Source organism: Elgaria multicarinata, chromosome 2 (genome assembly GCF_023053635.1).
Source record: "Elgaria multicarinata webbii isolate HBS135686 ecotype San Diego chromosome 2, rElgMul1.1.pri, whole genome shotgun sequence".
Lineage (NCBI taxonomy): Eukaryota > Metazoa > Chordata > Lepidosauria > Squamata > Anguidae > Elgaria > Elgaria multicarinata.
In genome coordinates this window covers 175,248,227-175,275,955 of record NC_086172.1, presented here as the reverse complement: position 1 = coordinate 175,275,955, position 27,729 = coordinate 175,248,227, and the positions used below count along the sequence as shown (strand labels likewise).

At 43.7% G+C, this 27,729-nt stretch overlaps 1 protein-coding gene across 1 annotated transcript in view; it reads left to right on the top strand.

Annotated features, from left to right (window-relative positions):
- The window catches only part of KIAA0586 (KIAA0586 ortholog), a 110,088-nt gene that overhangs the window by 50,961 nt on the left and 31,398 nt on the right, over positions 1-27,729 (top strand). The window contains 8 exon segments of the mRNA XM_063118232.1: positions 730-889; positions 1,585-1,810; positions 4,206-4,450; positions 5,467-5,543; positions 6,903-7,037; positions 10,745-10,916; positions 15,242-15,366; positions 17,662-17,749. Of these exon segments, the coding sequence (XP_062974302.1) occupies positions 730-889; positions 1,585-1,810; positions 4,206-4,450; positions 5,467-5,543; positions 6,903-7,037; positions 10,745-10,916; positions 15,242-15,366; positions 17,662-17,749 (1,228 nt within the window).

Here is a 27,729-nt window from a genome sequence, read left to right as displayed (position 1 = left end):
TAGAAGTACTAAGCCATGAAGACTTGTTTGGAAGAGGAAATCAGTGTTTTATTAAATAATTATTTTGCTTCTTGGATAGGTCTCTATTTTTTTTATTTATTGCATTTCTGTACTGCCCAATAGCTGAAGCTCTCTGGGCGGTTCACAGAAGTTAAAACCCTGAACACATTTCAAAGTATAAAAGAAACAACAGTATAAAAACACAGTTTAAAAGTACAGTATAAAAGCACAGTCAGGCTAAAACCAAGCAGCAATGCAGAGATTAATACAGTTTTAAAATACAGATTTCAAACAGCAAAGTTAAAAAACTGAGATGATAAACTGTTAAAATACTGGGAAAATAAAAAAGGTCTTCACCTAGCATCGAAAACAGTATAACGTAGGTGCCAGGCAAACCTCTCTAGACAGCTCATTCCACAGCCGGGGTGCCACAGCAGAGAAGGCCCTCCTCCTGGTAGCCACCTGCCTCACTTTCTTTGGCAGGGGCTCATGGAGAAGGACCCCTGAGGATGATCTGGGCAGGTACATATGGGAAGAGGCATTCCTTCAGATAGCCTGGTCCCAAGCTGTTTAGAGCTTTCAGTGTTAACACCAGCCCTCTATCCTTCTCTCAATGAAATTTGGTGGTTTAGCAGGTATTTTAAAAAAAATGGGGTGGTGGTGGAATCTTTTAAAACAGCTTTAATGCTTTCTTTTTATTGCCTCTGTGGGTTTTTTTTTTCTTTTCAGGAAATAATATTATCTACTCCACTGGCTACACCAGAAGCCACACCACCTCAGTCACCTCTTCCTCTGCAAGAACCGCTTCCAGTAAAAACCCCAGAGTCCTCTCCGTCTGTTACTGAAGTAGATGGAGACGTTGGTGAACGGCAGCTAACGACAGCAGCAGGTATCAAAGCATGTTTCCAAACTGGAAAAGGATCTCATTGACGTCCACCAGAGGTGGGCAGCTTGTAGGCTAAAACATCCAGAGGGTGCACTGCAGGTGAGCATCCGAGATGATCACAGAAAGAAAAGTCTCAGGACTCTGTAAACAAATTTATTGTAGAAAAGCCCTCTGGACAGTTGCCGGGGGTGGGTGGGTGGCGGGCTGAACAGATTGGGGGGGGCACTGGTGCTGTTCCAGGCAGAGCAGGACATGAAACTTCCTTCCTGTTAACTGCCTTACGTTCCCGTAGGATCCAAGACTGCAATTTTGCACCCATTTATCTGGTACTAAGCACCATTGAACTCACTGTGAGATGCATAATTGGGGTGGGGGTGGGGAATCCCTGGAATTGACACCTGAAATGAAACCAAAACTGCCCCGCATTGCCCATTTAATTTTTAGGATCGATTTCTTGAGCTAAAGGCATGCGATAGCAGGTCCGCACTTCCGCACGTGAAGAGAGAAGGTCTGGGTTTTTTTTTTTACAGCTTCAGAGCAAGCAATTTGATCTTGACCCATCCTGGCTGCTGAGCTTAGTGAGCAAAACTTTCTAGGAAGAAAATACGTCTTACATGCAGTGCGGTAGCTTGACTTTGCGTTCCTTTTCTCCTCTTGCCCCCCTCCTCTTTTTTGTGTGTGACTGTAAATACATGTAGGATCTGAGGCAGCAGCTGTTAGCCTGATTTACACCCCTGTGGCTACCCCTGTGGTGACGCCGCCCAGAGTAGCTACACCCAGCCCTCCTGTATCAGAGCGTGTCCTGCACAGAGGAGCGATGGAAGGACAAATGCCTCCAAACCCCTGGGGAGATGCAGAGCTTCCTCTGGAGGAGGAAAAACCCAGTCCACAGAGTGAAGACGGGGGCTATCCCCCACGAGCTGTGTGAGTTGAAACAGTTGACTTAAATTCACTTCCTAATCTCCCTTCACTGGTGAAGAAAGAAATTCATGATGAAGTGTACTTTCTATGGTGTTTTGTATTTGTGTTGTATCCCGCCACAAACCAGAGGGAGAGATGGGTAAGAAATAAATTTTGAATTATTATTATTATTATTATTTTGCCAAGATGAGGTTGTCTTCTTGGAATCTTTACCTAGGGTAGGTGGGATAGGGAGGGGCATCTTAGAGGGTCTAGGGTCTGGAAACAAAGCCCTATGAAGAGAGACTGAAAGAACTGGGCATGTTTAGCCTGGAGAAGGGAAGATGGAGGGGAGACGTGATAGCACTCTTCAAATACTTAAAAAGTTGTTACACAGAGGAGGGCCAGGATCTCTTCTCGATCCTCCCAGAGTGCAGGACACGGAATAACAGGCTCAAGTTAAAGGAAGCCAGATTCCAGCTGGACATCAGGAAAAACTTCCTGACTGTTAGAGCAGTACGACAATGGAATCAGTTACCTAGGGAGGTTGTGGGCTGTCCCACACTAGAGGCCTTCAAGAGGCAGCTGGACAAGCATCTGTCAGGGATGCTTTAGGGTGGATTCCTGCATTGAGCAGGGGGTTGGACTCCATGGCCTTGTAGGCCCCTTCCAACTCTGTGATTCTATGATTCTAGGAGGCACGTAGGGTTGATGGAGGAACATAGAACGAGGAGGAGGAGGAGGAGGCTGAGCTGAGCTAAATGGCCCTGATCCAGCCAGGTTCTCTGTGGGATGTGCATTCTTCTATGAGAAACCACAGAAGTGTCCAACTTCTACTCTAGTGCGCTTAAGTTAAGCTGTGTTCATCTCTGTTGCTTTTACAGCAGTGTCAGCCCAAGCAGATGCTTGCGTATTCATTTATTTACAATAATTATATACCACTCCATATCTAAAATAGATTCTGGAATGGTGAACATAGGAATTAAACTGTAAAAATGTTTAATCTTCCGGCAGCCCTACCCAGTTGAATTTGAAGATGCCTTTTTAATAATGTGCTGATTTTAATAATGTATTAGTTTTAAATGTTTTAATTAGTTATATGTATTTTATGGTGTTTGCATTTGTGTTGTACCCCGCCTCGATCCAGAGGGAGAGGCGGGTAACTACTACTACTACTACTACTACTACTACTACTACTACTACTACTACTACTTCTTCTTCTTCTTCTTCTTCTTCTTCTTCTTCTTCTTCTTCTTCTTATTATTATTATTATTATTATTATTATTATTACTATTATTATTTCTAACCTGCCTCTCCATTCTGATCGAGGCAGGGGAAAACAGCAAGTATAAAATACATAGAATATTAATCAAAACACAGTATAGATTGTTAAAAACTTCCTAAAAACATACTATAAAGATAAAAAGAGCATATTAAAATTGTTCGATTTAAAGCAGAATACCAATAAAAATGGTGGCTGATCAGTCGAGGAAGGCTTCCTGGAAAAGGGCCGTTTTCAGGAGATGCCAGAAGCAACACAGTGGCCTGGTTCAGACAACACGTTAAACCATGCAGCTTAACCACAAAATGGTTAACGGAATGCATTGACCTTATTGCATAGCAATTAACCATTTTGTGGTTTAGTGTGTCGTCTGAACTAGGCCATTGTTGGCCCCGCCTGACCTCCAGGAGCAGGGAGTTCCACAGAGAAGGGGCCACCACACTAAAGGCTCTTCTCCTGGTGGATTCCAACCGGGCTACAGGTCCATGTGGAACCACCAGCAGCATGCCCTCTGACAACCTCAGTGACCATGCAGGTTGATAAGGGAGAAGGTGCTCTCTCAAATTCCCTGGTCCCAAGTTATTTAGAGCTTTGTATACTAGTACCAAAACCTTGAGCCTCGCCCAGTAGCCAATAGGCATCCAGTGCCGTTCCCTCAGCAAAGGAGGTACTTGCTGAAAAGGGGCAGCTCCTGAGAACAGTACGACAATGGAATCAGTTACCTAGGGAGGTTGTGGGCTCTCCCACACTAGAGGCCTTCAAGAGGCAGCTGGACAGCCATCTGTCAGGGATGCTTTAGGGTGGATTCCTGCATTGAGCAGGGGGTTGGACTCGATGGCCTTGTAGGCCCCTTCCAACTCTGCTATTCTATGATTCTGTGAACAGCCGAGCTGCTGCCTTCTGCACTAGCTCCTGCTTCCAGGGCAGCCCCACATAGAGCTCATTGCAGTAATCTTGAGGTTGCTAACACTTTACCATTGTGGCCAAGCCATCCCTGTCCAGGAGAGGCCATAGTTGGCGACATCTTTGAGTGATCATTAATAAAAGTAGTAGTAAAAAGAAAAGAAAAGGAAAAAAAGTTAGCTATAAGAGCCACCTGTTATTAAAGGTCTATGTTTCGTTGTTGTTGTGTTTTAGTATAATGTCTGTGGCTAAACACGAAGAACCGGACATTTTGGTTTTGCCGGCTTCTCCTGTGCCAACGGAGCCCCGTGAACCGCTGCCTCAGGAGCCCAGGGCTCCGTCTCCCTCTGTGCACGCGCCGAGTTCTGGCCCCTCAACAGAGGAGAGCAGTCTCACTGTGACGGAAACCGAGACGGCCGACAGGGCGATCTCAGAAGGAGAAGTTCTGTACAGTTATGGACAATTGCTTGCTGCGCAAGGTGAAACTATTTCCGGCAATCCGCCGTTCTTTTAGCTTTAATTTTTAAACTCTGCTAACAGGTCAAGAGCAAGAAGACTCAGCGCATCCCTCTGACACAAGAGCTCCAGGGATGGTTTTGTGAGATGTGTAAAACATTGGTCAGCAGCTGTTTGTTCCGGAGACCACATTGTGCTGGGGTGGTAGAAGTCTGGGTTGTATCGCTTCAGACGGCAAGGGGAGATATATCTTAATGCAACCCCATGTTGAATTTTTAAAAATGGCAAACTGCTGCAGTTTGGTAAAATGAAGCATTATCCTCTGCACTGGCAATACTTTCTCTTCATCAATGTAATTTATTATTATTATTATTATTATTATTATTATTATTATTTATTACATTTATATACCACCCCATAGCTGAAGCTCTCTGGGCGGTTTGCAAAAGTTAAAAACAGTGAACGTTAAAAAGAAATATACACAATTTAAAACTATAAAAAGCATAAAATACAAACAAAAACAGGCAATATCCATTTAAAAACGACTATTCTGGGGTCAGTTAAAAAACTCAGCATAGGCTGTTAAATGCCTGGGAGAAGAGAAAAGTCTTGACCTGGCGCCGGAAAGATAACAAGGTTGGCGCCAGGCGAGCCTCGTCAGGGAGATCATTCCAGAATTGAGGGGCCACCACTGAAAAGGCCCTCTCCCAGATCAGATTGGCTATGACGTGATGCCATGATATAATCACATTCGTGATGTGATCCCTGATAGTCTTGGATCATGTGAAGAAAAACAAAGACATTTCAGGTTAAAATGGGGGGACGGGACGGATTGTGTTGAAGCAGCAGCAGATCCGGGCGGACCAGCGGCTGCAAACTGTTGCAAAAATACAGGCGTGGAAAATAAAAGCTAGGAAGAGCTCCACCCACCCACCCACCTATCCCTGGAAATATTTGTGGCTGAAAACTAATTGTGTAGCCCTAATTGTGTAGCCAATCGATCTACCTGTGCGTAATTGTGTGTTCTTCATTATTCTATCGTTAGCAGAAGGAGGACTGTCTTTCCCAAACCTCAGCGACAGTTTGGCCAGCACTCTTCATGACGCCCACGAGATGGTAATGAAATAATTTAACTGCACGTGAAACCAGAGCAAGGCTCTCGCCTAGCTGGAGAGCCGGATTTAAAATGTACCAACAACTGCATTAGAATGTTTATATGGTGAATAAAGAGTAGCAGGTCCTTATTCAAGAAACCCCAAAGATTCAGTTTACCAAAACTGAATCAGTGGCAAAAAGCACCTTTTATCAGCTTAGGCTGATATACCAACTGCGCCCTTATCTGGACAGAGATAGCCTAGCTACAGTTATCCAGGCTCTGATAACCTCTCGCTTGGATTACTGCAATGCGTTATACGTGGGGCTGCCTTTGAAAACGGTCCGGAAGCTTCAGCTGGTACAAAACAGGGCAGCCCGTTTACTAACAGGGACTGGCCGGCGAGAGCACATTACGCCAGTCCTTTTACAACTTCATTGGCTGCCAGTCCGGGTCCAGGCCCGATTCAAAGTGCTGGTATTAACATTTAAAGCCCTAAACACTTTGGGGCCAGGTTATTTGAAGGAACGCCTCCTCCCATATGTGCCTGCCCGGACCTTAAGATCATCCACAGGGGCCCTTCTCCGTGAGCCCCTGCCAAAGGAAGTGAGGCAGGTGGCTACTAGGAGGAGGGCCTTCTCCGCTGTGGCATCCCGGTTGTGGAATGAGCTCCCCAGAGAGGTCCGTCTGGTGCCTACACTGTACTCTTTTCGTCGCCAGCTGAAGACCTTTTTATTCTCTCAGTATTTCAACACTTAATTTTAACTTAAATTTAAATTTTACTGTTCTAACTCTGTATTTTAATCTTACATCAATTTTGCTGCGTGGTTTTATCCTGGTTCGTGCTTTTTATACTGTATTTTGTATTTGTGCTTTTGACCTGTTGGTTGTTTTATGATGGTTTTAATTTTTGTGAACCGCCCAGAGAGCTTCGGCTATTGGGCGGTATAGAAATGTAATAAATAAATAAATTGGCAAGAGTCTGTTTCATTCTAGCAGGCCTTTGCTGAATAATGTGAACCTCCATCTATATTTTAGACTTTTAAAATTTAAAAAGTATTTTAAATGTTGAGATGTTTTAATATTGAAACTTATTTAATTATATTTTTAACCTTTGTATAGTTTTACTTCTAGCTTTTATACCTGTATGTGTTTTAATTTTGTAAAGCTGCCTTGAGGCCCAGCATCTCTGCAAGGATGTGGCATCCGTTCTCGATGGTAGCAAGTGCTTCAGTACCCCTCCATCACAAAGTGGATTTTCCTGTTTACCAAGCTGCTGACTCAAGTTGAGAGTCCCGAAGCTTCAGAAAAGTGACTAACTGTGGCATGAATAGCTTTAAAACCAACCAGCAAACTAATTCTTTCTCTTCTGCATCTTTTAGGATTATGATCCTCCCAGTGAAGGACAGGTGTTGCGGAGACCCCACAGAGGATACCACAGGGACCCAATCCTCTCCCTCTTTTCAAAGCTAAACCAAGCACCGCTTGCTTCGCAGGAAGAAATCTGTCGGTCCGAGGTATTTTATTTTAGGAAGCTAAAAGGGATGACGGCAGTGATTCCATTCTTCTCTCTGTATGGGATGGTTCGCAGGAGTTTGGGTGGTTTTAATATGGAGACTCCTTCTGCATCCAGATGCCTGGTCTTTAAACTTGTTCCAGGGAGATGAGGCCCAGAGTGGAAGGGCTTCTAGCGCCATGTGGAGTAACCTTTTCCCTACAGCATCCAACACGAGAGCTACAGCATTGCCACCTCTGATGCCACTAAGACGCGATGCTGCCATGCTTCCCACCCACCCCTCCATATGAGCAGTTCCTCCTCCTCCTCCTCCTTCCAACAATCTACGCTGCTGCTTCTATCACTGCTGTTCCTCCTCCTCTTCTCTCCTCAAGCCTGTTTGGTTTGGGGTGGGTTTGTTCGCGCGTCAGAGGGTTTCTGCCTTGCCTTTCTCAAGCTCGCCTGTCGCTCAAGGCACATTACAGCAGTCGAAATGCCGGTCCTCAATAAAACGTAACGTCCATAAAATAGAATAAAACAGACAGAGCAATCTTCAGCTCAGACCTTATCTAAATGGGGCAGAGCAGAAGCGTGTGGGGATAAAAAGGCCCTAACTCTGACCAGTGGGAAACAGCAAGAGGGGGAACCGTCTGAGCTTCACAGAGCAAGGTGTTCTGCAGCTAAGAGGCTGCCCAAGGGACAGGGCGCTTTCTAGACTCCATCAGCTGTCCTCCTGCCTCAGGCAAAGCACAGAGAAGGGCTCGTACGCTAGCTCTTAGGCAGATCTTAGGCAGCAGGGTGGTACGGCTAGAGGTGGCTGTGGCGTGACACCCCACAAGTCAGTTCCCAAATGTATGTCTGCAGTTTGTAAGTATGTGGTGAGTTTAGAATATTGGCCTGAGTGGGTGGAATTAGAATGTCTTGGGAGTGGGAGGAGTGATATATAAGGGAAGGACTGAGGGGATTGGGAGAGACTTTTTAGGTACTCTTAGAGTCTTTAGTGCTCTCTGTGTTTAGAGTACTTAAGTTCTAGGAAATTTGAGGTTCAGGGTAGAGAGTGGTGTCTTTGGAGTGTGGTGTGCACATAGTTGATGTATATTAATCAATACAGATAATAAAGAAAGCTCAAGTGTGATTGTGTGAGGGAAAGGAAAGCGTGTATGTGAATGAGTGAAAGGATTGGATGAAAAGTTTCAAAAAAAGTTTTTAAATGTTTTATTTGAAACAAAGCTTGTGAACTTTTAAAAATAAATTTTAATTATTTTGTTTTTAACCACCACAAAAAAAACCACGTGTCTGTTTGGCATTTATCATCTGAAGTTTACACATTTAGCTCCCACTCTGACAATAATTCACCTCAGCACATATAACGCACAGTGTTTTATTTTATATCTTGAAATCCTTCTCCATTTAAACCCCTTTCTCCACATAGTTTGGAGGAAGGTAGGTTTTTATCCCTCGCCTCAGGCGTATCAAGCGGTGGTGCTTGGCTTGAGCAGGGAGTAGCCGCGGCCGGGTCTGGTGTTCAGAGCCTGTGTCGTGGCAGGGGCCCTTTTAGGTATCCTGGAACCAAGGATGCTAAAGGCAAGCGCCAACATTTTGAGGATGGTGCTGTCGAGGAAATCAAGATGGGTGGTCTTGTTAACTATGCCCACAGGTATAAGAAAATAAACTGCTTTGGCCTTTTCATTATAAATCATAAGATTCATGCTTTCAGCATAACTGACATATATTAAAACTGCAATCACTTTCACAACTGACGGTCTGTGTTGAAATACATGTCACAGGACTGTGTCTCATTCCACTATCAGTAGTCATGTAAATGTAAGTGGAATACTTAAGCGGTCTTTAATATACTATGTAACAAAAGTGTTCAATATGTTTCAAATAAACCTGAACTATATGGTATTACATAAAACCATCAAAAAACATGATACAAGCCATAAGCAATAAAACCACAATAGACAATAAAACCGAAACCAAACGCGTTTCGACCCTATATGGCCTTCTTCAGTGGTATACTAAAATTTACATACACATGTAAATTTTCTCGATCCTCCCAGAGTGCAGGACACGGAATAACGGGCTCAAGTTAAAGGAAGCCAGATTCCGGCTGGACATCAGGAAAAACTTCCTGACTGTTAGAGCAGTACGACAATGGAACCAGTTACCTAGGGAGGTTGTGGGCTCTCCCACACTAGAGGCATTCAAGAGGAAGCTGGACAAGCATCTGTCGGGGATGCTTTAGGGTGGATTCCTGCATTGAGCAGGGGGTTGGACTCCATGGCCTCGATGGCCCCTTCCAACTCTGCTATTCTATGATTCTATGATTCTATAAAGTACAAAAAAATGTTTTTGAATCGTCTTAGCCACTGTTCTGTAGCTTTTTAAAAGGCTGTAAAAAGCCTACTGAACTCAAGTTGTTTGCCAAGTTAGTAGCTTTTATATATGTCCTCCTATCCCACCTGGTAAAGTGGTTTTGGAATGACTAGGAGTTATTTTATGCAACAGATCAATTGGTACTTGTAATAGTTCAGTATGTTGTTATTCAAGCTGCTAGCAGAAACAGAGTGCTAAGCTAAGACAATTCAAAAACAATTTTTTGTACTTTATGCGTATGTAAATTTTAGTATACCACTGAAGAAGACCATATAGGGTCGAAACGCGTTTGGTTTTATTGTCTATTGTGGTTTTATTGCTTATGGCTAGTATTATGTTTTTTGATGGTTTTATGTAATACCATATAGTTCAGATTTATTTGAACTATATTGAACACTTTTGTTACATAGTATATTAAAGACAGCTTAAGTATTCCACTTACATTTACACGACTACTGATAGTGGAACAACTAGCAGTTTTTCCACCCCTTTTCCCTAGTTCATTGTTGTAACCTCAAGGGGTCGGGCTAGGTTTTTTGCTTCTCACAGGACTGTGTCTCAACAGAAACAGTTAGAGGTTGGAGCGAGGTATTTTCAAAGCAAGCTAAACCGCAAAAAGGAAACAGATAGATGGATGGTTGCTTAAATGATTGCAATACTCATCTACGTATTGTTTTTCTAGTCTTAGAATTATTTGCACTCTGCACATGCATAAATGCCTTGTCTATTATTGGTTACTGTATTGCAAAACTGTATTATGATTGATGGGAAGGTTCTGCCGTTGTTTCTAAGGGGAACTGACCCTATAAACATGATCGCCTTTCCTGAAATTAGTGGGCAGTCCTTCAGATCCTCTCGGGGTTGCCACCTTGCAGCACTGCAGGCTGCTTGTAATAAACCTTTTTCTAAAATGAGAGAAATTGTGTCTTGAGAGTCTTTGACCACCACTCAGCGGACAAAGGGGACCCACCCTTTTGGGTTCCTCCACAGTGCCCAGAGCTTCTACAATCCCTAGGGAACCATAATTTTGTACCTCCGCTATGACACGTCCCTCTTCTTCCCCCAGTATGCACCTAGAGGAGAAAGAAGGGGAAGCCGTCAGAGTATTGTAGACACACTCGGTGCGGGGCGGACGAGAGAGAAACAGCGGCGCGTTTTTCTGGCCATTTGGGACACTCCTCTCACCCCTACCTTGCATTGCTGCTGGGCTGGGAATCCGATGGGTCTGGATCCGAGTTGCGAGTGTGGCTCAGGTTGGGCTTGTTCTAGAGCCAACGGCGTGTGCGGTGACTAGGATGGAATGAGAATCAGTTCTTTGCTCAGCCACGTTTCCTCTCTCTTCTACTTTAGAACACTGACGACAGTGCTGGGGAACTTAGTCAGGGGCAGAGGCCAAGGCTGACGAAAGCTGCGGAAAGCATCCTCCTGGGACGTTCGGTTTACATGGACCAGCCTGCCATCCGAATCTCTCAGCCACCGGCTCGACGTGCGCCATCACCCGGGCAGTGTGACAGAGCCGCAGGTGCACATTTACAAAACATTCTTGTTCTATCTAGGTTGTCCTAAATAGAGCCCGCTGTAGCTTGAAAATGTTCCGTGCCACCAGTTCGCAATAGAAAACGATAGGTTTTAAACAACAAGTGAAAAGTGTTGCCACTTAGCGCTGTGCCGTTGAAGAGCAGCAGCGCCGACCGCCAGAAGATGTGGTCGCTGATATAGAAAGAGGCGTCGATAAATCCTGGAGATTAGGGAAATCAAAAACTGGATCCACCATAGCCAAGAATGGCTGGCTTTTAGAGAGAGGCGAAGAGTACATGTTCAGGCTGGCGTACGTTAGTCTGTGGAATGTGGAGCTGTTCGCTGCGCCATTATTCTGATTTCATACTCCTTGGTTTGAATCCCAAACTCCTGTTGCAAACCAGACAGAAGCTTTAGGGGAGACTCATAGCTCTTTGGGGGAATGCTTTGCGGACAGAATTTCCAAGCGTCAGTCTTGAACGGCTGGTCGGTAGCCAGGCTGGAATGGCTTTGCCCATGGCCTTTAAGAGCTTCTGGACTGGGCCGTGCCAGGCTTCATGGGCTAATGACCTGACATTTAAAAGAAAACAAAAAAAACGACAGCACCTAGATATCTTCTTAATTGACCACTTCCAGGAACCAAAAAGCTTTTCCAAAAGGCATTTTTTCTATTGAAAAAGAATAATAGAATCATACAATAGTAGAGTTGGAAGGGGCCTATAAAGCCATTGAGTACAACCCCTAATCTCAATGCAGGAATCCGCCTTAAAGCATACAAAGATGGCTGTCCAGCTGCATCTTGAATGCCTCTAGTGTAGGAGAGCCCACAACCTCCCTAGGTCATGGGTTCCATTGCCAAATTGCTCTAACAGTCAGGAAGTTTTTCCTGATGTTCAGCCAGATTCTGACTTCCTGTAACTTGAGCCCATTATTCCGTGTCCTGCACTCTGGGAGGATTGAGAAGAGATCTTGGCCCTCCTCTGTGTGACAACCTTTCAAATATTTGAAGAGTGCTATCATGTCTCACTTCCATCTTCTCTTCTCCAGACTAAACATGCCCAGTTCTTTCAGCCTCTCCTCGTAGGGCTTTGTTTCCAGACCCCTGATCATCCTGGTTGCCCTCCTCTGAACCCCCTCCAGCTTGTCCGCATCCTTCTTGAAGTGTGGTGCCCAAAACTGGACACAATACTCAAGATGAAGCCTAACCAGGGCCGAATACAGGGGAGCAAGTACTTTGTGCGATTTGTAAACTCTACTTCTATTAAAGCAGCCCAAAATAGCATTAGCTTTTTTTGCAGCCACATCACACTGTTGGCTCATATTCAGCTTGTGATCTACAACAATTCCAAGATCCTTCTCGTTTGTAGTATTGCTGAGCCAAGTATCCCCCATGTTGTAACTGTGCCTTTGGTTTCTTTTTCCTAGATGTAGAACTTGGCATTTATCCCTATTAAATTTCATTCTGTTGTTTTCAGCCCAGCACTCCAGCCTATCAAGATCCCTTTGAAGTTTGTTTCTGTCTTCCAGGGTATTAGCTATCCCACCCAATTTTGTGTCATCTGCAAATTTGATAAGCATTCTCTGCACCTCCTCATCCAAATCATTAATAAAAATGTTGAAGAGCCCTGGGCCCAGGACTGAGCCCTGCGGTACCCCACTCGTTACCTCTCCCCAGTTTGAGAAGGTTCCATTGATAAGTATTCTTTGAGTCCAGTTCTGTAGCCAACTGTGAATCCACCTAATAGTTGTTCCATCTAGCCCACTTTTAGCTAGTTTGCTGATCAGAATACCATGGGGTACTTTGTCAAAAGCTTTGCTGAAGTCAAGATATATGATGTCCTGTTTCTAAGCCAAGAAAGGCAGTAGTTTGGTTAAAATAGCACATTCAACATAGAACAGTCTCTTCGAGGAGAAACCGAGACTTTTGATAATTACTTTTTGAATGGCTGCCACTTTTCATGGTAATACTTTTTAAAAAATTATTTTAAATGTATCATATGCAGCATGAGCTTATTTGTCAGTCCATCAACAGTTAAGGTGAAGTGGTATATTTTCTTTCAGCCTTTCTTCCTGCGTCATAATTTAGGAGCTTAACAATTAAATAGCCCATTACATCACCTAGTAATAAAAGATTACATATTCGATAGCCTGACCCTGCACGTGCATTCAAGAAATTCATCTTGGGCCTGTCCTCACGTCACTACAGCCCATCATGGGTTAATCTACCTGCGGGGGGTATTGTGTCGTGCTGGGTGCCTGTGGGCACCATCTTTGCATGGCACCTGGGCTTGCCTAGTTTGCCATGATGCGGCGTGTTGTGCGAACCCAGGCAGCAGGGGTTGTTTGAGGGTTAGCAAATTAACCCATGGTGGGCTGTCATGTCGTGCGAACCAGGTCATTAAGTGAATCGTGTTGCTTAAAAGTAGGTACTCAGCTGGCATATTTGTTCAGAGGAGGGCAACCAGGATGATCAGGGGCCTGGAAACAAAGCCCTATGAAGAGAGACTGAAAGAACAAGGCATGTTTAGCCTGGAGAAGAGAAGATGGAGGGGAGACATGATAGCACTCTTCAAATACTTAAAAGGTTGTCACAGAGAGGAGGGCCAGGATCTCTTCTCGATCCTCCCAGAGTGCAGGACACGGAATAACGGGCTCAAGTGACAGGAAGCCAGATTCCAGCTGGACATCAGGAAAAACTTCCTGACTGTTAGAGCAGTATGACAATGGAATCAGTTACCTAGGGAGGTTGTGGGCTCTCCCACGCTAGAGGCCTTCAAGAGGCAGCTGGACAACCATCTGTCAGGGATGCTTTAGGGTGGATTTCTGCATTGAGCAGGGGGTTGGACTCGACAGCCTTGTAGGCCCCTTCCAACTCTGCTATTCTATGATTCTATTTGGACAATTTAAAAATCACATGTTAACTGATTGCATACAGCATGCCAAGGGTGATGGATCTTAGCATGTTTTCAGTTCTGTGACCTGCCTTTATTTTGTACATCATAAATTCAGGGAGCGGTTCCAAGAGTTTTATGAGCTGGCTACGCCTGCTTGAGCCGCCAAGCAATAATTGTGGCGCTATCAACATTTCCAGTATAAATCAACGTTTTCTGTAGTTAGGGGCTTTGGCATTAAAATCTCAGCTCTGAGTTGAAGTGCCATGAACTCCGCACTCCTGCTGTTGAACTACTCCTTTCACAACGTCTGCAAATGTGTCGTGGGTTTCGTAGCGAATTACTCTGTTTTTAATTAGTGTGTGCTGGTTTTCTGCCTGTTCACGTAATAAAATGAAATGCTTTTACTTTAGAGACCTCTGTGCATTGACTTAGATCGGTTTGTAAAGCAAAACTCCATATATGCTCATGCTTGTTGGATCCTTAGAAGCCCTATGATTGGGCATTTATTTCACGTTACGTTTAAAAATAAAATAAATTAATCTGTTGACAAAATTAGTCTCAGCCAGTGCTGATGCAATAGGACCAATCTTTTAACCGCACGTTTGCATGCTTCTTTCCTTCTTCTCCAGTCCCCGGCACAAACTCCCCCTCTCCCCAATTATGAAAAAGCATTACATTGGTATCAATGTCAAGTGGTTTAAAGCTGTTCAGATTTCTGCTTAACTTGGATTCTTAAGCAGATTCAAGCCATCAGTTCAGAATCTTAGGGCGTTTCTTCACCTGCCTTTTCCCCCGGGATTTTCCTGGGATCATCCCTGTGCATCCAAATGTCACACAGGGGATCCCGGGAGCAGGCAGGGACAATCCCTCCATTTTCCTGGGATAATCCTTAGGTGTAGAAAGGGCCTTAGTTAAGTGAGGAACCTGGTTGCTAGCAAAGACTAACCACACTTCAGGCAAATGTAATTATCTTATTTTTGGTACAGATGTTGGCCCCATGTTGTCTGCACCCAACCCTCTTTTCAAAAACCTTCACTCTGGTTTTCTTCCAACGAACAAGAATTCTTGAAAGCACGCTATTAAGAGATTTATGGCTAAATCTTATTTCATGCCAACCAGGGCTGGTTTAGGATTCCCAGTTCAAAGCTTTCTCGGGCTCTTGGCAAAATCCCCAGTGCAGTTGTTCCCGCAAAATTACCAGTACACATGCAGAGAAGTACAAAGAGCCACTACTATTGATGAGTAGGTGCGAGCATTGCTTTCCTCTTTTGAGAGTAGCCAGTGAGTCTAAATAATACACCCGCAGCCCAATAATCCCAGGTTCATGGGATGGCTATCAATTTCCCTTTCATCCGCTAGTGTTCTTTTGGAACACGCTGTGTCATTTTGAACGATAGCTTTGCGGTGTCCTTTAAGTATAGTTTTAATCTTTCAGGAGAAGTTCTTGGAGATGCTGACGTTACTCATGGGCCAATGAGCATCGCTGAACTGGATCGACCTGTTTCTCCTACAGCATATGGGGATAGCGGGCCGGCACCTCATTTAGATGATGCACCCCAGGTAATGTGCTTTTGGCATCTTTTGCAGATCTGTACTTAAAAATACTGTTTTTAAAATCGAAAATCCATAATGGTTTTATTGTGTTGATGTCATACAACCTGAAGCCAGGGGACGCTGATAAAAAAAAAGGTGTTGATTTTTCTAGACTTTTCAGAGGCTTTCGGTACATTAGATCTAAACGTTCTGCTGTGCTTTCTGCAAGATTACATTTGAGGTAGAGCCTCATGCTCTCATCACATTATGGGGTTCCCCACAGCTTTATCCTTCTGCAATTTCACTCCTGAAGTTGTTGTGAGATTATCTGGAGATTGGAAAGGGGTAGCATAAATGCATTGAAAACAGCTGGCTCTTTCTTTGTGTTTTTTCCCAATCTGGTCAAGAATCATAGAATAGTAGAGTTGGAAGGGGCCTATAAGGCCATCGAGTCCAACCCCCTGCTCAATGCAGGAATCCACCCTAAAGCATCCCTGACAGATGGTTGTCCAGCTGCCTCTTGAAGGCCTCTAGTGTGGGAGAGCCCACAACCTCACCAGGCAACTGATTCCATTGCTGTACTGCTCTAGCAGTCAGGAAGTTTTGCCTGATGTCCAGCTGGAATCTGGGTTCCTTTAACTTGAGCCTGTTATTCCGTGTCCTGCACTCTGGGAGGATCGAGAAGAGATCCTGGTCCTCCTCTGTGTGTCGACCTTTTAAGTATTTGAAGAGTGCTATCATGTCTCCCCTCAATCTTCTCTTCTCCAGGCTAAACATGCCCAGTTCTTTCAGTCTCTCTTTATGGGGCTTTGTTTCCAGACCCCTGATCATCCTGGTTGCCCTCCTCTGAACACGCTCCAGCTTGTCTGCATCCTTCTTGAATGGTGGAGCCCAGAACTGGATGCAATACTCCAGTTCTGGAGTAGTAGTTGCGGCTCTAAAAAAGTGTTTGTCAACCCTAGTTGGTCAAATAGACATTTGGAGAAGATGCAAGCACAGCTTGTTGGGAGTCCCAACTGCCTTGGAGCGGGCAAACGTCTTGATTTTATTTATTTATTTGCAGCATTTGTACACTGCTTGTCAATATTCATTTGCCAATACAGTATAGAAATATGAACTAACAAAAAAACACTAGTCTCATTAAAACCAACAAAACAATGACAGCAGCAGGAGTAAAACAGTCGTGTTTACCAAACAGTGACTTCAAAGGCTTGGTAGAAATGAGGAAGTTTTATCTGCTTTTGAAAAGAAGCCTGCGATTGACCAAACATGCCACCCATGGAGGGCATTATTGGGGCAACAGGGCAGCACGCTTACTAACAGGGACTGGCCGACGAGACCACATCACGCCAATCCTTTTCCAGCTTTATTGGCTGCTAGTCCAGGTCCGGGCCCGATTCAAAGTGCTGCTATTAACATTTAAAGCCCTAAACGGCTTGGGGCCAGGCTATCTGAAGGAACGCCTCCTCCCATATGTACCTGCCCGGCCCCTAAGGTCATCCTCAGGGGTCCTTCTCCACGAGCCCCTGCCAAAGGAAGTGAGGCAGGGGGCTACCAGGAGCAGGGCCTTCTCTGCTGTGGCACCCCGCCTGTGGAATGAGCTCCCTAAGGATGTTCGCTTGGCACCTACATTATATGCTTTTAGACGCCAGGTGAAGACCTGTTTATTCTCCCAGCATTTAAACAGTCTATAAATACATTTTAACTCGGTGTTTTAAATTTGTAATTTTGCGTTGCTGCTGTTTTTATCTGGTTGAACTTTTATATTGTATTTTATAGTATGGTTTTATACTGTTGTTTTATACTTTGAATGTTTTTAATTTTTGTGAACCGCCCAGAGAGCTCCGGCTATTGGGCGGTATAGAAATGTAATAAATAAATAAATAAATAAAGTACTGAGAAGGCCCCTGCTGTCCACGGATGTTTCATCTTTCATCCACAAAAGTGGTGTCTTGAACAGGCCTCCCCTTTCACCCCTCTCAAAAATATAAAGGGGATCTGTGGGTTCAGAGTGGATGGTAAATCAAGACTGCAGTCCCAGCGTGTGTTTATCGCTGTCTCAGCTTGCTCCTGTTGGCAACCACGGTCAAGCACTCAGGTTATCAGCTCCCTTTCATTTGCTGGCTGCAGTCTTATTTGAAAAGACGCGCTTTAATTGCCATCTATACTTTTGTGTCCTCCAAGTTTAAGCAAAGATCAATGCAAGGCTTTTACAAATCGAGTTTGGCATCCAGTGACTTTTTCTTGAAGTTTTGTTTTCTCTAAGGCCATCAGACGAGATGTCAGAATGTTTAACCCATCGTTTTAATAATTGGCACACAGAAAAAGCACCAAGAGATACTGCAGGCGGCACCGGTGAGATCCAGAGTCATCTGTGTGAAACCCAGATCTGAAGTCTCCCAACAGCCAGGTAAATGACTCCTTTTATAATCTGTTCAACCTGACGTTGTGGCATGCAGAGGTCAGACAGGCTCCATCCTTGTACTCTTTTCGGCGCCTCCTGAAAACATCTTTATTCCCAGAAGCCTTTCTTTAACCTGCAGCCTTGGATTTCTGTGTTGTTGTTTTTTGCTTCTTTTTAAATTTTGTTTTAACTGTTTTATTCTGTTTTTATTTTCATTTTACCTTGTACACCGCTCCGAAATTTTTTCAATGAGGAGCGGTATATAAATATTCTAAATAAATAAATAAATAAATGCAGATGGCCAGTTTAAACTGACTGGCTCGTTATATTTGATCGGGTAACCTCACTTGTGGACTGTGGGAATGCCGTGGATGTCATATATCTTGACTTCAGCAAAGCTTTTGACAAAGTGCCCCATGATATTCTGATTAACAAACTAGCTAAAAGTGGGCTAGATGGAACAACTATTAGGTGGATCCACAGTTGGCTACAGAATCGGACTCAAAGAGTACTTATCAATGGAACCTTCTCAAACTGGGGAGAGGCAACGAGTGGGGTGCCGCAGGGCTCAGTCCTGGGCCCAGTGCTCTTCAACATTTTTATTAATGATTTGGACGAGGAGGTGCAGGGAACGCTTATCAAATCTGCAGATGACACCAAATTGGGTGGGATAGCTAATACCCTGGAAGACAGAAACAAACTTCAAAGTGATCTTGATAGGCTGGAGTGCTGGGCTGAAAACAACAGGATGAAATTGAATAGGGATAAATGCCAAGTTCTACATTTAGGAAATAGAAACCAAAGGCACAGTTACAAGATGGGGGATACTTGGCTCAGCAATACTACAAATACTCAGCAATACCCTTGGGAGAAGTGGCAGGAAGTTGCTCCATCTTGAGCAAGCCAGAGTGTTCCTTCCTTGAGAAGCGGGTGCTCAGAATAGCACGAAAGGACTCACACTGAGCGATGTTCCATTTGTGGGAAGTATCATACTTCTCTTCTTCTTCAGGAGCATTGGGTATGACAACAGCACACCAGTCATAGAATCATAGAATAGCAGAGCTGGAAGGGGCCTACAAGGCCATCGAGTCCAACCCCCTGCTCAATGCATGAATCCACCCTAAAGCATCCCTGACAGATGGTTGTCCAGCTGCCTCTTGAAGGCCTCTAGTGTGGGAGAGCCCACAACCTCCCTAGGTAACTGATTCCATTGTCGTACTGCTCTAACAGTCAGTAAGTTTTTCCTGATGTCCAGGTGGAATCTGGCTTCCTTTAACTCAGCCTTCCTCAACCTGGGGCACTCCAGATGTGTTGGACCACAACTCCCAGAATGCCCCAGCTGGCTGGGGCATTCTGGGAGATGCAGTCCAACACATCTGGAGCGCCCCAGGTTGAGGAAGGCTGCTTTAACTTGAGCCCGTTATTCCGTGTCCTGCTCTCTGGGAGGATCGAGAAGAGATCCTGGCCCTCCTCTGTGTGACAAAGATCTGTGTTTTGCTAAAGCTGTTTTGCAAGTTTCCAAGTAGAATTTTTTTTTAAATTTCCTTCTGAAGATTTCCTCAGGAACATTAGCATAATGTGAGAGCTTCATGTGGTGGTTAAATTTAGGGAAGAGTTATTTTTAAAAAAATGCAACACAGCTCTAAATTCTTCCATTTTTACAAAACAACAACAACCCCAAACATAGTTAGATTCTATGGGCCTATTCATATATTACTTGTTCAAGTACAGAGTTAAATATCTAAACTATGAATGTGGCAAGCAAGTACTTGCACGTGTATAATGCAGCTACACTTGTCTGGGGGCTGGGATTAACTGGCTCCCCTTCAAATAGAATAAATGGACATTTGCAGCTGCATTATAAATGAAACCGCCTTCTTGGATCTGCTTGTATGTCTGTTCTTGACCACAAGATGGCAGCGATCTGTTCGTCTTACTAAGGAGATGCGTCCTTTCCCATATATTTATACATAAATTCTGTTCTTTTTAGAAAAAAGAACAAAAGGGGGGGGGGGAATGACACAACCAATAAAAAAATTCAGAATCCTTAAAGTTTCACATATGCCATTAAAGAAGGACCAAAACTAGAACACGATATAACATGATCTTCAGAGAGCTCCTCTTAATACAAAGTATTTTCTTACAAGACACAAAACCGTAGCTGTTATCCGGTTGGGGACAGTTTTACATAGTAGCTTTCCCATAGAAGAGCATTCGTCAACTTGACAGTCTTTTAGCATTTAAAAAAGCAATAAAGACTGATCTATTCCGGCAGGCCTATCAAGTGGATTTATAGAATGTTTTCAGGATGTTTTAAGGATGTTTTAATCATGTATGCTATGTTTTTAATCAGTTTTTAATGTGTTTTATATTCACTGTTGTTCCCTGCCTCGATCCAAGTGGAGAGGCGGGTAAGAAATAAATTATTATTATTATTATTATTAGTGTGTTGCCATTAGCACTACTAGGACGATTTAGTAAAATCCCGGTTAATGTGGTACTGGAGCAATAGAACATTATTATTATTATTATTATTATTATTATTATTATTATTATTTATATAGCACCATCAATGTACATGGTGCTGTACAGAGTAAAACAATAAATATCGAGACCCTGCCGCGTAGGCTTACATTCTAATAAAACCATAATAAAACAATAAGGAGGGGAAGAGAAAGCAAACAGGCACAGGGTAGGGTAAACAGGCACAGGGTAGGGTAAAACTAACAGTATAAAGTCCGCACAACATCAAGTTTTAAAAGCTTTAGGAAAAAGAAAAGTTTTTAGTTGAGCTTTAAAAGCTGCGATTGAACTTGTAGTTCTCAAATGTTCTGGAAGGGCGTTCCAGGCATAAGCATGTCGTTTTGCATTGTAACATGTATGAGGAATGCAAAAAGAAGTTAATCTTTTCATTATTAATAGCCTTTTCTGGATGTAACCCCACAAATTTGGTATTAATTTGTTTAAGGGATGTGTCCTCCCATATTACTGAAAGGGTCTCTTAAGTTTCTTATGACCTCAATGCAAATTAGAAAAATAACGTTGCCATCCTCCTGAGAGAAGGGACGTCACAAAACTATATTTTGTTTTTATGTCACTTTTTATTTATCCCTTGTATGTTTTATATTGATTTTGCTGGTCTGCGGCCGTAATAAATAATAATTGAATTGAGAATTTCCAAATCCTTGGTCTCTGGGATTTTTTTCCGTCCTTATATACAACAGAGATGACAAATTTCAGAAGTTAGATGATGGGCCTGTCTTTCTTCAGGACTGCTTTGTTGAGTATATGGACGCAGCCTGGCAGGGAAAGGCATATGGTACACGGCCCCACAATAATTATTCACTATATACAGAACCTACTTTTTTTTCAAAAAAAATATCCGTCATTGGGTTTGAAGTCAGGAATTCACGCAAAGCCTCAGAGAGGAAAAGTGAGTGTGCTTATTGTTAGAAAGTCAGTGACTGATATTAGGCAATGATTTCTTTAGACCTTCCAGCAATCTAAAGAAATTATTATTATTATTATTATTATTATTATTATTATTATTTAAACAGTAAATAGCAAGACCCTGCCGCATAGGCTTACAATCTAATAAAATCATAGTAAAACAATAAGGAGGGGAAGAGAATGCAAACAGGTACAGGGTAGGGTAAGCAGGCACAGGGTAGGGTAAAACTAACAGTAGAAAGTAACAGTAGAAGTCTGCACAACATCAAGTTTTAAAAGCTTTAGGAAAAAGAAAAGTTTTTAGCTGAGCTTTAAAAGCTGCGGTTGAACTTGTAGTTCTCAAATGTTCTGGAAGAGCGTTCCAGGCGTAAGGGGCAGCAGAAGAGAATGGACGGAGCCGAGCAAGGGAAGTAGAGACCCTTGGGCAGGCGAGAAACATGGCATCAGAGGAGCGAAGAGCACGAGCGGGGCAATAGTGTGAGATGAGAGAGGAGAGAGGAGAGAGGAGAAATTGTATGTGTTGGTGTTTGGTTTTGTTTTTTTTAAAATTGCAGTGTCTGCATTTTTGCATATGATTCTCCATAGTTTTACAGAAGGAAAAGCATACAAGGGCTGCCATCCAATGGCGTCATTCCACCAGCACCCAGCTTCTATTTATTTATTTATTTATTACATTTTTATACCGCCCAATAGCTGAAGCTCTCTGGGCGGTTCACAGATTGTAGGAACCCCATTTTCACAAGTGTCAAATCCAGTCCTTTGATCCTACCCGTGCAAGCCTTTCTGCAAGGTGGTTTCCGCAAGCCAGGTGTCGCTCGCTCTAGTTCTTCTGCTAGCTGTTGTGCAACCGTTAACAGAACAACGCTAACTCTTGCCATTGTTCTGCTAGGATAAAATTAGATATAACCCTATATCTGTTCTTCGATGATGCACTCGTGTGCGATAACAACCCCCTTCCTAGAAGAGGATCTCCTGTAGTTTTTATATTATTCATTTATTACATTTCTATACCGCCCAATTGACAAAAGTTCTCTGGGCGGTTCACTGCATAAATTATTGTATCAAAAATAAATAATACTTTTTTTAAGGAAGGAAAGGAACCTCTCGTGCAAGCACTGAGTCATTACTGACTCTTGGAGGGACGCCAGCTTTCGCTGACGTTTTCTTGGCAGGCCTTATAGCAGGGTGGTTTGCCGTTGCCTTCCCCGGCCGTCATTACCTTTCCCCCAGCTAACTGGGTACTCATTTTACCGACCTCAGGAGGATGGAAGGCTGAGTTGACCAGAGCCGGCTGCCTGAAACCAGCTTCCGCTGGGATCAAACTCAGGCCGTGGGGAGAGTTTCAGCTGCAGAAACTGCTGCTTTACCGCTCTGCACCACACGAGGCTCTTTTTTAAAAAAAACTGCCCTATTAATCAGGGCCACCGTTCTAGTAGATCAAAGGATTTTACACCTATTATTCAAAGTGATTTTAATTAGCAAATGGTGCAGCCCTAGATTCCTTGAATCAAGTAAGTTATCTGTATCCAGTGAGGGGCTGCTAGGAGGAGAATATAGACAAAGCATTAAAAGGCATTTTTTAAAAATATATATGGGGAGAAAAGGTTCCTTTGATATGTGATTTAAAATATGGCAGATAGTGCACATGCTGAAACTAACAATACATTAAATTAAGAAGTGGTGAGAAAGCTAAAGGATGTTTTAATAAAACTTGGGCTCCCTTTATGTGAAGATGTGGTTCAAAATCCATTTAGGTGATTTAATATTAAGTAGTAAATGGTTGCAGCATTATTTTAGATAGAATCATAGAATAGCAGAGTTGGAAGAGGCCTACAAGGCCATCGAGTCTAGCCCCTGCTCAATGCAGGAATCCACCCTAAAGCATCCCGGACAGATGGTTGTCCAGCTGCCTCTTGAAGGCCTCTAGTGTGGGAGAGCCCACAACCTCCCTAGGTAACTGATTCCATTGTCGTACTGCTCTAACAGTCAGGAAGTTTTTCCTGATGTCCAGCTGGAATCTGGCTTCCTGTAACTTGAGCCCGTTATTCCGTGTCCTGCACTCTGGGAGGATCGAGAAGAGATCCTGGCCCTCCCCTGTGTGACAACCTTTCAAGTTTTTGAAGAGTGCTATCATGCCTCCCCTCCATCTTCTCCTCTCCGGGCTAAACATGCCAGATGAATCATCTGGACGCAATTCAGACAAATTATCATGGAAATACATGTTGCGTTTATAGTATAATTATGGTAAGAATATTTATAGAATATTTAATAAGGTAACACTTCCCTATAGATTTATAAGTTGACTCTCCAGGTATTTATGTAAGGAATGATGCTTGACTTGCTTGAAGTAAAATAGAAATATTTCGTGTTTAATTCAGTCTACCTGGTGTCTTATTCTATAGATATTTATTATAAACAGCTTCCTACAATATCAACCCTCCATTGCAAATTACTAGTGTAAAGGAGCTGTCGAGCAATCCCAGTAGCATCAGCTTCTGCGGCAGGACGCTGCCCAAAATATTCAGTGTGGGTATGTGTGTATATCATATAAAAATGTGTGCAGGAGGAAATATGTCCACATTTTTCTAAGGGACTGTTAACAACTCTAGATCCGATATTTTTTCTTGTCAAGAAATCAGCAGTCTGGAGTGCAGATGAAGCTTTCTGCAAGCGGACAGATCTATTTTGATGAAAGTTGGTAGTCAACAGAGCTCTTGTTGAAAGGAGGATGTTTAGCGAATAAGGACTAGACACAAATATCAGTAGTTTTCAGAGGATACATTTGGATGATCAATGTCTTTTCATGCAGTTACTGTTGTGTGTTTAATCTAATCCTGGTACTGGGTCACAGGAAGGGACACTGTCCTTCAGCGATCGCATGTTTTTACTTTGGGTCTTGCAAAACAAAAACCTTGGTCGTGGAGCCAATTAAATAGAATAATAGAATCACAGAATCATAGAATAGCAGAGTTGGAAGTGGCCTACAAGGCCATCGAGTCCAACCCCCTGCTCAATGCAGGAATCCACCCGAAAGCATCCCTGACAGAGGGTTGTCCAGCTGCCTCTTGAACGCCTCGAGAGTGGGAGAGCCCACAACCTCCCTAGGTAACTGGTTCCATTGTTGTACTGCTCTAACAGTCAGGAAGTTTTTCCTGATGTCCAGCTGGAATCTGGCTTCCTTTAACTTGAGCCCATTATTCTGTGTCCTGCACTCTGGGAGGACCGAGAAGAGATCCTGGCCCTCCTCTGTGTGACAACCTTTTAAGTATTTGAAGAGTGCTCTCATGTCTCCCCTCCATCTTCTCTTCTCCAGGCTAAACATGCCCAGTTCTTTCAGTCTCTCTTCATAGGGCTTTGTTTCCAGACCCTTGATCATCCTGGTTGCCCTCCTCTGAACATGCTCCAGCTTGTCTGCGTCCTTCTTGAATTGTGGAGCCCAGAACTGGACGCAGTACTCTAGATGAGGCCTAACCAGGGCCGAATAGAGAGGAACCAGTACCTCACGTGATTTGGAAGCTATATTTCTATTAATGCAGCCCAAAATAGCATTGGCCTTTCTTGCAGCCATATCGCACTGTTGGCTCATATTCAGCTTGCGATCTACAACAATATTTGACTTGCTTCATATTCGACTTGCTTCATATACTCAGTTCCTTGTGGGTCCCACCAAGCAGAGATTGCATAATAACTGCTACAGGGGCTTGAATGCTGGTAATCTGGATCTACTTTGTGCATTGCTGTGTGTGTGTATGCGTCTAAGGCGGAACTAAAATGTTTATCGTCAGCCCTTATCCAGCAAATTTAGCAAGTGTTGTAGCTGCGATGAGAAAACGTGTGGTCCAGAGCTCAATCTGTAAAAGCTTCTAAGGAGATCCGTGCTGAAAATGACATCTTCCTTCCTTAGATTTCAAAGCTCTTCTGTGTCACAGAATTCACTTCCTCTGTTTATAGATTCATTACTTAACTTTGCAAGATACATTGCTGTCATCTCTTCATTAGCCAGAAATTATTCTAATGAATTACAGGACTTATTGTGGTATAGGAAATCCTCACCAGATGCTTCAGCTAGAAGGAACAGTATTTGGGCAAGCAGCAGAGCTCAAACCAGATCCAAAACAATCACAGTCTACGTTACTTGCTTCTCGTGGGTCCTTTTGGAGGTGGTTTTTGAGGGCCAGGAAGTTCTGTGCTTTGCTGCCTGGGTTGAGAGCTTACAGGGTGAGGCAAGACTTGGGGGACCAACCAGGAACAGAGAGTAATCGGTAGCAGAATCAGGACCTGGGACAGCTCCTTGAGGAGTTGTTTTTATTTATTTATCATAGAATCATAGATCTGGAAGGGGCCTATAATGCCATTGAGTCCAACCTCCTGCTCAATGCACGAATTCACCTTAAAGCATCCCTGATAGATGGCTGTCCAGCTGCCTCTTGAATGTCTCTAGTGTGGGACAGCCCACAACCTCCCTCGGTCATTGGTTCCATTGTCGTACTGCTCTAACAGTCAGGACGTTTTTTCCTGATGTCCAGCTGGAATCTGGCTTCCTGTAACTTGAGCCCATGTAACTTCCTGTGACTTGAGTCCCGCACTCTGGGAGGATCGAGAAGAGATCCTGGCCCTCCTCTGTGTGACAACCTTTCAAGTATTTGAAGAGTGCTATCGTGTCTCCCCTCAATCTTCTCTTCTCCAGGCTAAACATGCCCAGTTCTTTCAGCCTCCCTTCATAGGGCTTTGTTTCCAGGACCCTGATCATCCTCATTGCCCTACTCTGAACAGGCTTTATTTATTGATTGATTTTCTATACTGCCTAATAGCCGAAGCTCTCTTCGATGGCCCCAAGCTCAAGGGATTTTCCATTCCCTCACAGGGCCTGATGACTGCAGAGCAGAGCTGCAAGGGGATATAGCAATTTGACATCATGCACTGGGATGTGGTTGAATGGCCTTTGCTAGTGGTTCTTCTTGGCCTTCTCCAGTGCGGGATCCCCAGGAGGCCCAGCAGTTTTGAGATGTTTGGGGATCAATGTCAGATTCCCTATCTGGAAGGAAATCTGAACAGCCAATCCCACATTCATAGTCTGGTAATCCCTCTGTCCCCCTTTTGAGAGGTCGGTGGAGAATTCCCCTTCAGACCCTAGCTCTGGTTGATTCCAGAACCATGAGGCCTCCTAAGCTAAGGTGTGGTCATCAGAGAGGTCTTGGAATTGGGCCGCAACTTAGTGGACTTGATTCCAGTACTAAGTTGCTGATCAGTTTTTCAGAAAAAGAAGTAGCTAACAAAGCACCCCCATTTGGGTTCCAGGCTTATAATGCTTTATTGTCAAAAAGCCTTTTTTCTGGTTCAGTTTATAGACTGGTGGAACGGTCCAGTAAACTGTTGTGCCTCCACTTCCACTTCTGAATTTGTTGCCTCCTTGAGTAAAAAACCGTCAGAATCAGGTAACGCACTGAGCTGAAAGAACGGCAGATTTTACTGCAGAATTTCGAATTGCTGCTCCCTTCTGTACTTCCAGAGATTCTAGTTTATTCATGGCCTCACTCTCAAGACTGACTGCATGTGATGAGAATGAAATATAGTATTGTACAATCTTTTAAACTAGTGCAAATCCTGTGTCGCCACGTGATGTAAGGTTTTTCTCTCTCCTCCCTCTGGTGGTATTTCAGTTCTTTCCCCTCAGCTTTTCTTCACACTTCTCTAATCATCACCAACCGACTTTTCTTCAGCGCCTTTTCCCGGCATTCTGTGCTTGTCCTGTCATTGGCTCAAAGGTCTTTCCTCCCCTTCCCATTTCCCCAGACTAAATCCCCCCAAAGCTGCTATTTGATCTATTAAGGGGGCAAATACAGATATGGTGCCTGGATTTTTCTCCTCAGTGGAGCAGCCTCCGAATAATTTAGATCAGGGAAAATGTTCCTACCGTGAACAAAATCAGAGCACCCAGCAGTTTCTGGAGGTATAAAGGAAGCACTTCTTCACACAGCGCATAGTTAACTTATGGAACTCACTACCACAAGATGTAGTGATGGCCACCAATTCGGATGACTTTAAAAAGGGGGTGGGTTGATAAATTCCTAGTGGAGAAGGCTAGCAATGGCTACTAGCCCTGATGGCTATGTGCTATCTCCAGTACCCAAAGCAGTAAGCCTGTGTGCACTAGTTCCTGGGGAACATGGGTGGGAGGGTGCTGTTGCACCATGTCCTGCTTGTGGGTCCCCGGTCAACACCTGGTTGGCCACTGTGTGAACAGAGTGCTGGACTAGATGGACCCTTGGGTCTAATCCAGCATCAGGGCACTTCAGATGTTCTTATTTATTTATTTATTACATTTCTATACCGCCCAATAGCCGGAGCTCTCTGGGCGGTTCACAAAAATTAAAAACATTCAAAGTATAAAACAACAGTATAAAACCATACTATAAAATACAATATAAAAGCTCAACCAGATAAAAACAGCAGCAATGCAAAATTACAAATTTAAAACGCCGAGTTAAAATGTATTTATAGACTGTTAAAATGCTGGGAGAATAAAAAGGTCTTCA